At 39.0% G+C, this 15,478-nt stretch overlaps 1 protein-coding gene across 13 annotated transcripts in view; it reads left to right on the forward strand.

Annotated features, from left to right (window-relative positions):
• The window catches only part of Ppp4r1 (protein phosphatase 4 regulatory subunit 1), a 50,931-nt gene that overhangs the window by 16,566 nt on the left and 18,887 nt on the right, over positions 1–15,478 (forward strand). For 7 of the 13 annotated variants that reach the window (XM_078030458.1, XM_078030456.1, XM_040270632.2 and 4 more), the window contains 8 exons: positions 85–169; positions 939–1,045; positions 5,068–5,210; positions 5,657–5,803; positions 8,079–8,186; positions 8,327–8,392; positions 9,030–9,188; positions 11,702–11,829. In XM_078030458.1, coding sequence (XP_077886584.1) covers positions 111–169; positions 939–1,045; positions 5,068–5,210; positions 5,657–5,803; positions 8,079–8,186; positions 8,327–8,392; positions 9,030–9,188; positions 11,702–11,829 — 917 coding nt within the window. In that variant the 5' untranslated portion in view covers positions 85–110. Of the gene's footprint in view, positions 1–33; positions 170–938; positions 1,046–5,067; positions 5,211–5,656; positions 5,804–8,078; positions 8,187–8,326; positions 8,393–9,029; positions 9,189–11,701; positions 11,830–15,478 lie in introns of all 13 variants that reach the window. The other 6 variants (XM_078030457.1, XM_078030453.1, XM_021732949.3 and 3 more) reach the window with 2 other exon arrangements.

Here is a 15,478-nt window from a genome sequence, read left to right on the forward strand (position 1 = left end):
GTGTGTAAGGAGTATTTCTGATGTCTCTGATAGTTGGTGTGGATGACTACAGCTCAGAGTCTGATGTGATTATTATACCTTCAGCCCTGGACTTTGTCTCACAAGATGAGATGTTGACGCCACTGGGGAGACTGGACAAGTATGCTGCAAGTGAGAACGTGTTCAACAGGTGTGTGCACCTTCTTTCCATTAACCTGAAAGTGGAGGTGGGGGGTTGTGTCAGCAGGGAGGACAGCACACCCAGCCTGCAGTATAATGTGCACAGTCCGAGCCACCAGGCTACAGGGATCACATTGTCCTGACCTGTGCTGTAGGTGTTACTCTTGATCCTGGGACACACACAGTGCTCTTGCTTTGCTTTTTGCCAAGACCAGACCGGCTTGCCGCTGGCATGCTCTGGAATCCTGCAGGTTGCTTACTGGGAGTCATCATCACCAGACCACGTAGCCTGCTCTGTGCCAGTTGGTACTCAGGGCACCGGCCTAGCCCTGACTGCCAGCGAGCACTCTTTCTTGCACTTGCTTTGTCTACCTGTGCTGTCCAGACCGCTTCGCCAAACTTTTCTGGGAAATGAAGAAGTCCTTGTCCAAATTTTTGAACATAGATGTACAAAATCCATGCTAGTAAAGATATTATTTTACGTAATGAAGACTGAATATATTTTCTTATTGTTAGGATAATCGAAGGATAGCTGAAGTGAATTTTCAGTTGACTTTAGAAATTTGCCATTCTGTTAAAGATGAAAAATATTGGGAAATATTCATTCTCATCTATGAAATGAATACTGGTATTTACCACTTAGGAAATTACAGGTTTCATATGTTCTAAAATGTAGTAAGAAAAAATTGCTTATTGAAACCATACGGATTCTGTCTTTTAAGATTCTAAATAATAACTATTGATGCCTGAACACTATGTGCTTCTCTTTTTCTGTGTAGACAAATGGTGGCCCGGAGCCTGCTGGATACACTGAGGGAAGTGTGTGATGATGAAAGAGATTGCATTGCTGTCTTGGAAAGGATTAACAGATTAGCTGACGACTCAGGTATGTTTGTGTATGCAGAGGAAACAGACATAGGTTATCTAGAAAGGTTTCTTTTACCAAATTTGTGTTTCTAAAACTAATGGAAAAGTTAAAGTGATATGAGATTTCGTTAGAAGATTTCCTAAGTAAATTATCAAACCCACCAGTAACAAGAAAAAAAAGTCCATTACTAAGTTCATACTGGACCCATTTACTTAACTTTGGACATTTCTTATCAAAATAAGAATTTTTTTTTTTTCAAGAGTGTGTCTCTCTTTTTTTTTTTTTTTTCTGAGAGAGAGAGAGAGAATTTTTTTAATATTCTTTAGTTTTCAGCGGACACAACATCTTTGTTTGTATGTGGTGCTGAGGATCGAACCCGGGCCGCACACATGCCAGGCGAGCGCGCTACCACTTGAGCCACATCCCCAGCCCCAAGAATATTATTTTGCATCATGTCTTAATATTTTTAAATTAATGAAATGTTAAAAAATAATTTAGAATAAATTAAAAGAGATAGAAGGTGCTGTAAAATTTTTGGGCAAATGTAAAATACCCTTCGTAAAACTAAGGCTGGTGTATTTTACGGTAAAGACAGGAGTTTGCACAAGAGGCGAATTTGATTGGAGCTTTAGAAAATAGTGATGCTGAAATTTTTCAAAATATGTTTTGTATTGTGATAAGATATACATAACATAAAGCTTACCATTTTAAGTAAATACTTAGTTTTAAGTAGTTTTTATATTTGATTTTACAAACAATCCAAAAGTAAATTTTAAAACTTAAAAAAAACTATGCTATCATTTTTAATTTCTGACAAACTTTTTTGGTGTCTTAAAAGTTTCATCTTTTAATTTTTAGATGAGCTCTACTTAATGAGGATATTTTAACTATTTACATAAGTATTACATTAAAAAATTGTCTTATTGGGTGGAAAGAACATTTTTAAGCTTATTAATAATCTGTGTATAGATTGTTCTTATGTGCTTGCCTTAGGGTGGTGTTAGGAGGCTCTCATTAAGTGTCATTTTTAGTTATAATTTTCACTGAAATGAAATAGTTTTGAGACAGGTTGTGTTGACTTTGATAGAAAGCTGAGATACAGAGAGGGGAAGGGGTGCAGAGTTTTGAAAAGTGGAGGTGGTAGCCCCTGGTCCCCAAGGAGGAGCTTGCTAGTCTGCAGCCAGCAGGGGAGGCTGTTCAGAGGGAGTTGGAGCCCAGCTGGTGGAAGAGTGGGAGGAAGGGAGCACTAATTGGGTAAGTGGTCAGAAAAGATGCAGTGCTGGGAGTGTTTCCCAGGCTGCCTCCCTTAGTTTTGTGTGTGTGATTTTATTTTTTAGTTTCTGGTTTGCATAGGTGTTTTCCACATGGTTGAGGATGTAACACTCTACGTAGTTCAGTGTGTTGCTTTCCCATGGGTTCTGACTGTTTGACTTTTTAGTCCTGTGTCTCCCATCTGCACTGTGACAACGTCTTTCAGCAGAGTCTCTTCCAATTGCTGTCCAATTGGAATGTTTCATTGCTGTTAATTCCATTTTCTCATTTTCAGGAGACTTGGTACTTCTTCTCAGGACCCTGTTTTTCTTGTCCTATTGATTACATTCTCTTTTCAGTTACACTTCCTTTCATCATGTTAGCCGAGTGTTTGAAATGGTGAAGGCCTCTGCAGGTTGCTTGTGTAGCTGCAGTGCTTGGTGCTACTATCCTTCTGTTGTGTCTTCATCGCTTTGCCATTGAGGGATCATTTTGTTTTTATAGTTTCTGATTGTGAGTTCCTCATTAATGGGTCTTTGTAGGGATCTGGTGCTGTGGTTTGACCTTCATTGTGGCATTGTCACTCATGGTTCAGAGCTGTGCTGCCAGGCCCAGGGTCCTTAGCAGCTAGGAATCACTCTGCACTGATTCTGTGGTGTTGTGTGTATGAGATATATATGTTTATTCTGGGTGGGGAGCAGCAGTTCTCATTCTGTGCCTGCATGTATGAATCTGGAATCCAGACCAGTCCAAAGCACATGTCCAGGGTTTTAGAAATAACACGTTTAAAGCAGATTTTTGTTGTTGTTGTTTTTTTCAATACCTAGAGTAACACACTACCAAAAGAAAAAAACTGTTAGTATCCTAGAAACTGCCTCAGTGTATCCTGCTAATTTCTGTTTTGCCCACTTTCCTAAAGATAGGCACCATCTGACCACTAAGGGCATTGATTATTTTGTGTCTGGCCTCTGTTTCTGAAGCTCCTCCATGTTGCTGCTTGTGACTGTTGTGGATTTTTTTTAACCAGTGGTGTGCTCTGCGAGTACACTGCAGCTAAGTGCCACTGTGGTTGGAGTGGGCGCGTGGGTTGCCTCCAGAATAGGTTAGTGCTACTTTGAACACAGGCACACATCTCCGTAGATACATAGAAACGGAGTCACTGGGTCATAAGACATGCATAGCCTCACCCTGATGGAAGTGCCCTGGTGTTTTCCAGAGTAGCATAGCTGTCTACAGATTGCTGGGCATGTGTTCAGTCTGAGCCTGCAGCATCACCTGTTTGCGCAGAGTTCGGGTGTGTGAGGGCATGCTTTAACTTGCATTTCTTTAGTGACCTGTGAAGTTGAGTGCTGGTTATGTGCTTACTGGCTAGTTGGACACCTTGATTTTTGTAATATAAAGTCTCTTCCCCTTTATTTAAATTGGCAGGATTTTTCTTATAGATTTTTTCCTTATAGATTTATAAAGTGAATCTTTTTCCTTCAGTGCTGGGGATGGAACCCAGAGCCTCATACATGCTAGGCAAGTGCTCTAACACAAGCCACATCCCCAGTCCTGAAATTCTTTATACCCATTATGTATCCTTAGGCCATTTATGTGTCTTAGAGGTATCTTTTCTCCTCTGGCTGACCTTTTACTCTTAAATAGTGCCTCTTAAAGAAGAGAAGTCCTAGGCTTGCCTCGCCTGCATGAGGCCTGGGGTTCAATCCAGGGTACTGGGGAAGAAAAAGTTCTTTTTTATGGGCTTTCTATTTATGTGCTCTTTGAGAAGCTTATCCTGACTCCAAAGTCATGAGAATATTTTCCTATGTTGTCTAATACAGAAACTTTACCTTTTTTTTTTTGCCTTTGATACTTAGATTCATATTCCACATGTAATTTACTCTTTTTGACATGTTTATCATGTATAGTATTTATCACGTAAATACAGTGTTTATTTTTATGTATTTTAGGAAACAGAGAACAAACTTTGTTTTATCGTTGTTGGTTTGGGTACCGGACTGAACTCAGGGATGCTTAAACCCTGAGCCACATCCATCCCCAGCCCTTTTTAAAAATATTTTATTTTGAGTCAGGGTCTTTTCTAGTTGCTTAAAGCCTCACTAAGTTGCTGAGGCTGGCTTTGAATTTGCAATCCTCCTGCCTCAGCCTCCCAAGTCACTGGGATAACAGGTGTGTACCATTGCACTCAGCTGTAATGAAGTTTTTATAAAGTGAATTAGTTGATTTTTTAGTTAGTTCTTTGGTAGTGTTTGCTTCTCCACCTTAAGACTGTACGTTTCTTCTAATATTATCTTTTAGTCCTTTGAGTTTTCTTCCCTCCCAAGTTTGAAACTTGTATTTCATCTGGAGTTTATGTGTAGTGTGCAGAAAGAGTAGGAATCTAACAGGCATAGTGGCGCATGCCTGTCATTCCGGTGGCTCAGGAGGCTGAGGCAGGAGGACCACAAGTTCAAGGCCAGCCTTACCAATTTATTGAAGCCCTGAGCAACTTAGCAAGAAGACCATGTCTCAGAATAAAAAATACAAAGGTCTAGGGATGTGGCTCAGTGTTTGAACACCACTGGGTTCAATACCCAGTACTGAAAAAGAAAGGAATTATTGTATGCTTGGTACATGCTATGAAATGTAGCACCTGGGTCTGGGTAGATCCCTCCTTTATTCTCAGTGGACCTGCTAGTGGTTGGAGGAGGACTGCAGGGTGAAAAGATGATTTTGTAAGTCCTTTCCTTGCTAAGGATGAAAGTGCAAAGACAGCTCACTTGTTCACCTTGCTGTTATTTCAACAGAACCAACAGTGCGAGCAGAGCTGATGGAACAGGTGCCTCATATTGCATTGTTTTGTCAAGAAAATCGCCCTTCCATACCATATGCTTTTTCCAAATACTTACTACCTATTGTGGTCAGATATCTTGCAGATCAGAATAATCAGGTAAGAGTTCCATTTATTTGATCTTAAAGGAATTTTATGTAGCTTAATGTATGTAGAATAGCTCAGCCTGGGTTTTCATTGGATTATTTTTCCTAATTTTATTATTTGTGTTTCAGAAATGCCCAGTTATTTTAGATAAGACATTGTTGAGAGTCAGAGTGCGTTAGGTCTCTTGAATGCCCTTCTGCCTAGTACTTGTTCTCACTTGGTACCTTCCCAGGTGTTTGTCAGTGCACCTTTGTGACATCTTTACAAGGATGGCTTTTGTGTTCCACTGTTACAACATAGTCTATCACATCGTCTTTGTAATAGTTGAAGAAAATAGCTAAAAATTTTTTTTGCGAGTATGTCTTCCTTTAAGTTTATGAGAAGTCTTCACATTTGTAAACGTGGAGTGGTCAAGTTTTGTCACATCAGGCACATGTTTGTCTTTATGGTTTGCCCAGGTGAGGAAGACAAGCCAGGCAGCGCTGCTGGCTCTGCTGGAGCAGGAGCTGATTGAGCGATTTGATGTGGAGACCAGAGTATGCCCGGTGCTGATAGAGCTGACTGCCCCAGACAGCAATGACGACGTGAAGACGGAGGCCGTGGCTGTAAGTGGTACTTGTTTCCGTCTAGGCAGAGGTACCTGTAGAGTGCCCATCAGACCTTGGCTGCTTTGTCTCATTTAATACATGATTATTAAAGTAGCTGCCAACTGCTAAGGGACATATATAATGACTGAGGAAACAGGTGTATCTTCATACAGTAAAGTAGTAAGTTACCGTAAACTCGTTGTGTCAAATGGGAAAATAAGATGGTTATCACAGAGTGCAGTTAAATTTTTAAAAAAAAAGTAGTAAAGGAAGAAACACAGGGAGCCCTCCCTTGCTGGGAGCCTTTCTCCAGGCACTCTATAAGGACGTGCTTGGCTCCTACCCGTCAGGGAAGGACAGCCTGCCCGGGCCTTGGCTGGGATGCATGCCGTCCCTGGCTAGTGCTACTTCTATGCCGTGGTTGCTGCATCTCATTATTTTGTTTTTAAATACTCACCAGCTAGTAATGAACTCATTTTTTCTCAATTATATTTATTCACATAATAATCATTTTAAAGTGTGTAATACAGTAGCAGTAGCATTTAGTACATGTGTGTAGCAGTAGCATTTAGTACATGTGTGTAGCAGTAGCATTTAGTACATGTGTAATGCAGTAGCATTTAGTACATTCACAGTGTCACACAACATCCACCACTACCTATTCCAAAGCATTTTTTTCCTTCCTTCAGAGTTCCTCAGTGAAGGACATCAGTCTTGGTGTGACTATTGGCTCACATGAGCAGGTGTACTGAGTCATGATTTTTGATGGGATCTAGAATCAGGAGATCATTATGATTTGAGGACTGTCTCCAGCACTGGTAGGAATCCTGCGCTGGCCTCTTCAGACTCACTCACTCCTGCTTAGTTGTCAGGTTTTACATTTCCTGGCTCCCAGTTATTCTCTTTTAGGAATGATTCATTCTAACAAATTCATTTGTCCTAGATGAGTAGTGATACAGTGTAACCTGGGGTTTCTATCCAAAGTTTGGGTTGGTGATTCTTGTTTGAGAAACAAAGCTGGCCGTGGCCTCTAGGAGTCGCAGGCATTATCTCCAGTTCTGATGATATTGGGATTTTGACACAGGAATTATTTCATATAGATCAGTTTGGGAAGAATTGCTAGCCTAACAATCCATGAATATGATAGATCTGTCAATTTACTGAAGCATTTGATTGACCTGGTCAATATAGTTATCAGCAGAAGATCTTGTATTTTGTTAGATTTCATGTCTTTTTAACATTGTGAAAGATGATGTTTTAAAGGTGCCCAGTCATTCTTTGTAATTTGTAGAAGAAATACAATAGATGTTTGTATTCTGACATGTGTCCTACAAACCACGCCTTAAGTGGTGTGAGTGGTGCTTGTTTCCGTCTAGGCAGAGGTGCATAGTTGTCATACATGACAACTATCATATGAATAAAGAGTTTTCTGTCTTTCCAATATCTACCTTTTACTTTTTGTCATGTTTGTAGTGTCAGAGGGGATTTCATTGCTAAATGATGATAGACCATCAAGTTTCTTTCGGTGTCAACTTCTATAGTGGAAAGTTCATTTTCTTTCTTTTTAAAAAAATCTTTATTTTATTTATTTTTTTATGTGGTGCTGAGGATCGAACCCAGTCCCTCACACATGGTAGGCAAGCACCCTACCACTGAGCCCCAGCCCCAGCCCAGAAAGCCCATTTTTGAATCAGGCCTCACTTTGGTTGGTGTTCTGTGTCAACTGAAACATGCATATTGGGACTGTCCTGGCTTTCCTTGAAGCACACATTGCAGAACAATGATGAGTCCAGCATCCAAGACCCTCTGTGAACACAGTGCTTGGCAGCGCGAGAGCTGCCTCTCAGCCTTCCTTAGTAACACACAGGTGCTTAGCACCCAGTCCTGCTGGGACAGTCTCCCTGTTGGACAGTCACCCTTGTTTTTACTAGGAAAATGTAGGGTGTTTTATTTTTTAAACTTGTAAAGATTAAAATGATTAGGTATTTAAATAACAATGATGAAGTAATATGGATGAAAATTAAAGTTTTAAAATTTTCTATGGGATTATTGTATATTTAGTATTTGTTGGTTAATTTTATCAATAATGGTTAATACCTGTTTTTCTGTTTCCTTTTGGATAAATAGATTGGAATTATCATTTGCTTTGAATATTCTTTATGATGTAATCAGTATAATGATGTCACATCATTTTATATTTTCTTACATCATTTCTTTTTTTTGGTTATCAAACTTAACTGAGAAAGTCTTTCTTTTTATAGATATTTCCAGTGTGTCTTTTCTTACTTTATAGATAATGTGCAAGATGGCGCCCATGGTTGGGAAGGACATTACGGAACGTCTCATCCTCCCCAGGTTCTGTGAGATGTGCTGTGATTGCAGGATGTTCCATGTGCGGAAGGTAGCTTTATAGTCAGTTGTTTTCTGTTTAAGAATGCATAGTTTTAGCGGTTAACATATTGATATGTGAAATTTAATGGATTATTTTTAGGGAACTCTGTCTGCGGTATATTGAAATGTCACCAATGCTTTTGTTGTCAGGTCTGTGCTGCCAATTTTGGAGATATCTGCAGTGTAGTTGGCCAACAAGCTACCGAGGAAATGTTGGTAAGTATCACAAATATAGAAGAGTAAATGGTGTGTTACAGAGTAGCATGTGAAACTTGAAATGGAAGCATTTGTCCCAAAATTTTATTAACACAATCCCATGAATGTAAACCAGGAAGATGATCATGACTTTGAGTTTAGATGTCTTCCCTCCTAGAATCTGGGCACTTAAATTGTGTTTTGGTAAGAATAGTTTGTTAAAAAATTTAAATACATGTGACAGTCTTCAATTCATTGTTACCATTCCCATTTCTATGAAGTAAATCAATTCTAGTTTATTCCGTTGAATTAATTTTATTATGGTCCTCCAATATTTTGATGGCATCTTAAATCTACAGATTAGTTTTAGACAGTAGTATGCGAGATGTGTGTGCTCCAGGTTCACGTGGCTTATTTCTGGAAGGATCTATCGTGCAGAACAAGCCCTGAGATAATAGCTGCATTTGTCGAGTGTTTTGGGGTTTGCATAGTCAGTTATGAATTAGATGTGATTTATTGAAAATTACTGAGTATTAATATTAAAAAATTGGTACTTTTTAAGAAAATCCAGTGTTTAAAACACTATGAAAGCAGAAAATGGGAGAAAAGTGACATAGCGCCCTCCTCAGTTTGCCTAAAACCTACCCTTCTTGCACAGCTGCCCAGGTTTTTCCAGCTTTGCTCTGACAATGTGTGGGGCGTCCGGAAGGCGTGTGCTGAGTGCTTCATGGCCGTGTCCTGTGCAACCTGTCAAGAGATCCGACGGACCAAATTGTCAGCACTGTTTATTAATTTGATCAGTGATCCTTCACGTTGGGTATGGCTTTATCATTTTGGGAAAAAAATATATTTGAGCCTGTTTTTAAATAAACTTGATTTTATAATTTAAGAAACAATTTATAACGTTATTCATACTTCTAAGAGTAGGCAATAAAAAGACTACTACGTTAAGAATATGCTTTTCAGGCGGGAGCTGTGGTTCAGTGGCAGAGCGCTTGCCTGGCATGTGAGGGGCACTGAGCTCGATTCTCAGCACCGCATAAAAATAAATAAATAAAATAAAGGTATTGTATCCATTTACAATGAAAAAATATTTTAAAAAAGAAATGAATGCACTTTTCTTAACTGTACAGTGTTTCTTTACAAATAAAAATCATGTTGGTTTTCATTCACTTGACAATGATGTATAACATTCATTGATTTTTGTTTTTTAGAACCTTGTGTTCTGTAAGTAATAGGTTAAATGTGATCAGATATGACCACTTGGTTGTAGCATATACAACCCACCTCTTCTCCTGTACCGGGGATTGAATCCAGGGGTGCTTTCCCACTGAGCTACATCCCGTTTTGTTTATATATATAAAAACTATATATATATATATTTTTGTGTGTGTGTGTGTGTGTGTATAGTTAATTAGTTGCAGTTTGACATAATACCTTTATTTATTTATTTATTTGTTTGTTTGTTTGTTTGTTTTTATATGGTGCTGAGGATCAAATGCGGGGCCTCATATGTGCTAGGCGAACATTCTACCATTGAGCCACAACCTCAACTCCCACCACCAGTTTTTAAATTTTTGTTTTTTCTATAATTTTGAGGCAAGGATCTAAGTTACTGAGTCTGGCCTCAAACTTGCTATCCTCCTGTCTCAGCCTACTGAGTCACTGGGATGACAGGCATGCACCCTTATACCTGGCTATATACTACTTTTGATGTGTTGCTGGATTTCATTTGCTAATGTTATGTTGAGGTGCTTTGTATCCATATTGTAAAAAAAACACTGGTCTGTAGGTTTCTTGTAATATCATTGTTTAATTTTATTATAATTTAAGTTGGAGAAATGGTCCTTCCTCTTCTATGTTTGTTTTTTGTTTCAGAAAGTTTGTGAAGAGTTGGTATTAATTCTTTAAATGTTTGGTAGAATTCAGTGGAGAAACCTTTTGGGTCTGGTCTTTTCTTTGTAGGTAGTTTTAAAATTACTAAATAAATTTTCTGTGACATTTATTGGGAGCAAGTTTAGAGATTTCACAATATCCAGAAAAGGTAAACTCTTGACATATAATTTTTTAAATAACATCTTATGTTTTTATGGAAATAATGCTTACTGTCTTACGAAGAGGAACACACTGAGTTCACACACACATACACACACACACATACATACATTTTCCCATGAAGCATATAATTCCAGCCTTTAGGAAAACCAGCTAAACCCTTTTCTTGTATGGGTTCTCCAAGTAGGTAAATACTAATAGAAACACCTTACATTTATTTGCCTTTGTAAAATCCATATAATCATATAGTCCTCACTTTAAAACTTGCAAAACCTTCTGGAAAACTCTCTAGAAAAAGGATGCCATCCTGAGAGAGTTGGGTCTGTGGTGCCATCGAGGGTATGACACACCTCCTCTGCTGTCGCATTGCCTTTGTTGGATTGTGTTCATCCATCCTTCCTCCCATGAAACTCTTCTTTTCAAATGTTGTGTTTTCAAAACTCCCGATTTTGAAAAATAATGCAGAAATCCATGAGGTAAAATTCTGTAACCCCACACACAAGTGACATAAAGAAGTGTAGTACAGTAGCGGACGGGAATGGGGGTAGGGGAAAAGGAGGTGCCAGGACTGACCTGGAGCAAAGGAAGGTTCACCATGTGGTCATGTCTGAGTGAGCCCAGCCATAATGCACTGATAAGCGTGTAGTGAAAGAACACGAGTGTTTGCTTTCAGGTCTTTGTGGACTATGTCCCAGTATTGTCTTCTACTGGGTCTGTATACAGCTGTGGTACATCTGTCCTGCCTCCTTGTAGTAAACAAGTTATACAGCCTTTCCTACCTGAAAACATTAAATGTATTTGTTACATTTTGTTGACGTTATTACTTTATAATTTTTTTGGTACTCTTGATTTTCTTTATTCTTTTTGTTGTTGAAAATTTAATAAGGCTTTTTAAAATATATATATATATTTTTAGTTGTAGATGGATACAATATCTTTATTTATTTAACTTTTTTTTTTTTAATGTGTTGCTGAGGATCAGTGCCTCACACATGCCAGAAGAGTGTGTTACTTCTGAGCCACAACTCAGCCCCTTAACAAGACTTTTTAAAGACATATTCTACGCAAATATAGGTTCTCATATTCAGATTATCTTGGTTTGAATAGAAAAGAAGAAACTGGAAGTAAAAAGGAGAAATTAATCTACAAAATTCCAGAATCCTAGCTGAAGAGTGATTTTTTATAGTTCATCCTCTGGGAAAGCAGGCCGTCAGATGTGCCTGTGGCAAAAGCTCCTTCTCATTCCTATGGCTCACCACCTGGTTTCTTTCCTAGGTTCGCCAAGCAGCTTTTCAGTCCCTGGGACCTTTCATATCTACTTTTGCTAATCCATCTAGCTCAGGCCAGTATTTTAAAGAAGAAAACAAAAGTTCAGAAGATGTTTCAGTAGAAGACAAAAACAGGTATGATTTTAAAACTTAGTTTTCCAGTTTTACTGTTTGTGAATATCATTTCCAATATTTTATAATACACATTCATTTTAGAGCATTTACTAAAAAAATAATAGTTTTATTTCAAGTGTATGTATCTGTTATATTATTTAAACATCAGTTTAGTACATATTAAATGAGAAGATGTATATATCACACTTAGCTTACCTGGCACATAGAAAACTAAAAGATTTTAATATTTTTAAATAAGTTTATTTAGTAAATAATTTTCTTAGTAAACTGTTGATATTTAGAATATATAGCGTGATGGTTGTGCAGTATAAAGAGTTTGCTTTTTGTTTCTTTTAATGAGTTTTCAAGGAGTAAAACCTAATTTAAGAGTATATCTGTTTTGAGGCTGGGGTTGTGGCTCAGCGGTAGAGTACTCTCCTAGCACATGCGAGGTGCTGGGTTCAGTCGTCAGCACCACATGAAAATAAATAAGTAAAAAAAGGTATATGACCAACCAGAACTAATAAGTAAAAAAAAATACAGAATACTTTTTTTTATATATATATAGTCCATTTCTGACTATTTTTCCTTTCATGGATCTTGGATTCTCTTACAACAGAGCAATAATTATAAACTCTGAATTGAGGGGAAAGCATTTTAATGATTAATCCTAAACTAGTGTACTTAGTACTAGATTGTCAGTTTTTAAATGTATTAGCCTAATAGGCTAACCAATTTTTAAAATCTTAAAGAATCAACTCTTGATTTTTATTAAGATTTTTTTTTTTTGCATTATAAAGCTCAATTGAGTTTTAGTTTTTAGAATTTATCATGCTATATGCTGGGGGGCTGCCCAGCCCCACTGGTGCCTGGGAGGTGTGCTAGAGGCAGTCCTGCAGTGGGCCGAGTCACCGCAGGTCTGTCTTCCTGGTCATGGTGCTAACGGGCCTTTTCTTCTATAGGTCTTGGTACTGTGGTGTTGCTTTCTTGGTGTTTTGCTTTGGCAGTTCTTCTTTCTTCTCTGCCGCCTTGTTTTACCTCTTGCCCGTTCTCCTACTGTCCTGCTGAGTAGCCAAACAAACCCGAGGTAAAGGAAGAAAAATCACTCTGAACCTGTCTCCTAGCATGCAAAGCCTGTTCGTTCTTTTGAAAAGAGCTTCTGGGAGGAGTGTGACAAAATGACTGACGGGGTGGAGATGTCCACTGCAAGCTCTCTCACTGTCGACCTGAACGTACTGAAGACTATTACATAGCTTTCATTTACTTTAAAATCTGGAAGGAGTCTAGTAAGTGCAGGTGTGCATTTATAAAAATTGAATTGGGTGGGACAACACACTTTTGTTTTTTCTTTCTTTTTGTCTTTGTTTTTTTCCTTTTTTGGTGGTAGGGATTGAACTTGGGAGCGCTCAACCATTGAGCCACATCCCCAGTCCCATTTTTTGTATTTATTGTTTATAGACAGGGTCTCACTGAGTTGCTTAGTGCTTTGCTTTTGCTGAGGCTGGCTTTGAACTCTTGATCCTCCTGCCCCTGCCTCCCAAGCTGCTGGGATTACCGGCATGCACCCCTGCACCCAGTGCTGAAGGGCATACTTCCTGTGAGAGGCCAGTTAGTAAATGTCCTTCCCTATCACATTGCTCAGCTCTGCCTTTGCAGCCATGTGCCTCGGCTGTGTCAGGGCACTCTTGCTGATAAAAGCAGCTGTTGTGCCTCTCACGGCCATGTTTGCTGACTGCTAGTATGTGGCATTATTGGAAGAGCCATGTAAAGACAGTTTAATTCATGGATTCTTCTTCCATTGTGATGAGGTACGTCTTATCGTCAAGTCAGTACTACTTGTAGCATCAGCTTTTCACTGCATTGCTAGATGTTAAATTATGGTAATGGTATGGTGGAGAGAAGAGACTCCCCTGGCTGAGGAGGGAGTTCTGTCAAATAATGTAAATACTTTTGCATAGTTTGACTTCCTAGCTCTGTAGAGAAGTATTAAGTCTGAGAACCATTAACTTGCTTGCTCCTCTTAAATACTGTGCTGGCTTATTTTTAAGCCATTTTAAAATTGTTATGCCGTTAAGATTAATAAGCAAAAATTAACTGAGCACCTACTGTGATCCACATGCTATAAATGGAAATATAGAACTTAGTTCTCTCGGTTACTGAGAATTTGGATGTCTTTGTTTCTTTCTTTTTCTTTTTCTTTCTTTTTTTTTTTTTTTTTTTTTTTTTTTTTTTGGTACCCAAGGGCACTGAACCACATCCCCAGCCCCTTTTAAATATTTTTTTTTTAAATTGCTTAGGGCCTCATTGAGTGGCTGAGGCTGGCTTTGAAAATCCTGATTTCTTACACAACATCTTATGAAGTATTTAACTCTTTCCAATGCTGTTTTTTCTTTCTTTTTTTTTAAATAATGTGTTTTGTGTAGTAGCTCTGGAAACATTCACTGCCACATGGTACTGTGAAGGCTCATTGATGACTAAAGTGTGACTTCATTGGCTTTGTCTTTCACTCACCTCATCAGGCTTCTTTGAAGCATTTGTGCTTCTCTGAAAGTGCTGTTAAGTCTCCTTCCAGAGCAGAATTAAACATTTACGTGTACGCTTAAAAGTATGTAATACAGGATTCTTTTATGTTTCGTTGTCCTGTGAATGAAGTGGGTCCTGGTGCTTCTCCCTGCTTTCTTGCTGGCTGCTCTCTGCGTGGGAAACCATCTGTCCCCCTTAACCTTCTTCTAACAGAGTGAGCATCGTGATGCACACTGTCCCCAGCCTCAGAACCAGCAAGAACCCCTTCTTGACCTTTTCCAGGAAACTCAGAGCTTTGTGTATCTGCCGTTAGTAGCACTGGAGTTGGAGCACTCATCTTTATTTTTTTTCCATCACACTTGTAGAGCAGATTTCCATATCTCTGCTTGTACGCTGGAGCACTAAACTTTAATTGCATCTTAACTATGTGTTCACCTACATATAGTGGCTGCAAGCCTCCAGTGGAGTGGTCTGTCCTTTGTGCTGGTGCCTTCCCTGGGCTGGTACATATTTTATGCAGAGGAAAGCTTGAATGAATTGTTCTAAGGAAACATGGGTTTGATCTCAGAAATCTTCCCTAACTGCTTTTGCCACGTGTTGGTTTAGCTTAAGGTCAGCTGTGTAAACGTGAGACGGGTTGTTGTTGGCGCCGTTGGGAATATTTCTCTAATGTTAGAACTCACTCCGGTTAGTGAAGTGTATGCACAGCACAGTCTTTGGAAGGTGTGTTCTGGAGGGTTCTCCTTCCTCTTTCTGTGGGACCCAGTGCTCCTTAACCAGATGTCTCACAGTTTTCCAGGCCCCATATCCCATGCTGAGGAACTCTAAGGATATCACTTGCAAACTTACATGAGCATAAAAAGAAATTTTAAAATTCTTTAGAGATGGATTCCTGCCCCACCCTCTGGTACTTTTGTACCCAAGTCTCTTGGGAACTGGGACCCTCCCTCCATGGTGCAGAAGCAGTCTCCTCAGTTTTCAAAACCATGTTTGTTTTGTTTAGTAGCATGTGAAAGTCTGGCAAGTGAGCGTGTCAGAATTGTGGCGTTGAGCAGTGTGGTTTTGTTACCCAGCTAGGAAAAAAGGAATTTAGGGAGTTTATACTGCATTCACAATAATTCCTCCCAGGATTTAATACTAGGGAAAA

Source organism: Ictidomys tridecemlineatus, chromosome 13, assembly GCF_052094955.1.
Source record: "Ictidomys tridecemlineatus isolate mIctTri1 chromosome 13, mIctTri1.hap1, whole genome shotgun sequence".
Taxonomy (NCBI): Eukaryota; Metazoa; Chordata; class Mammalia; order Rodentia; family Sciuridae; genus Ictidomys; species Ictidomys tridecemlineatus.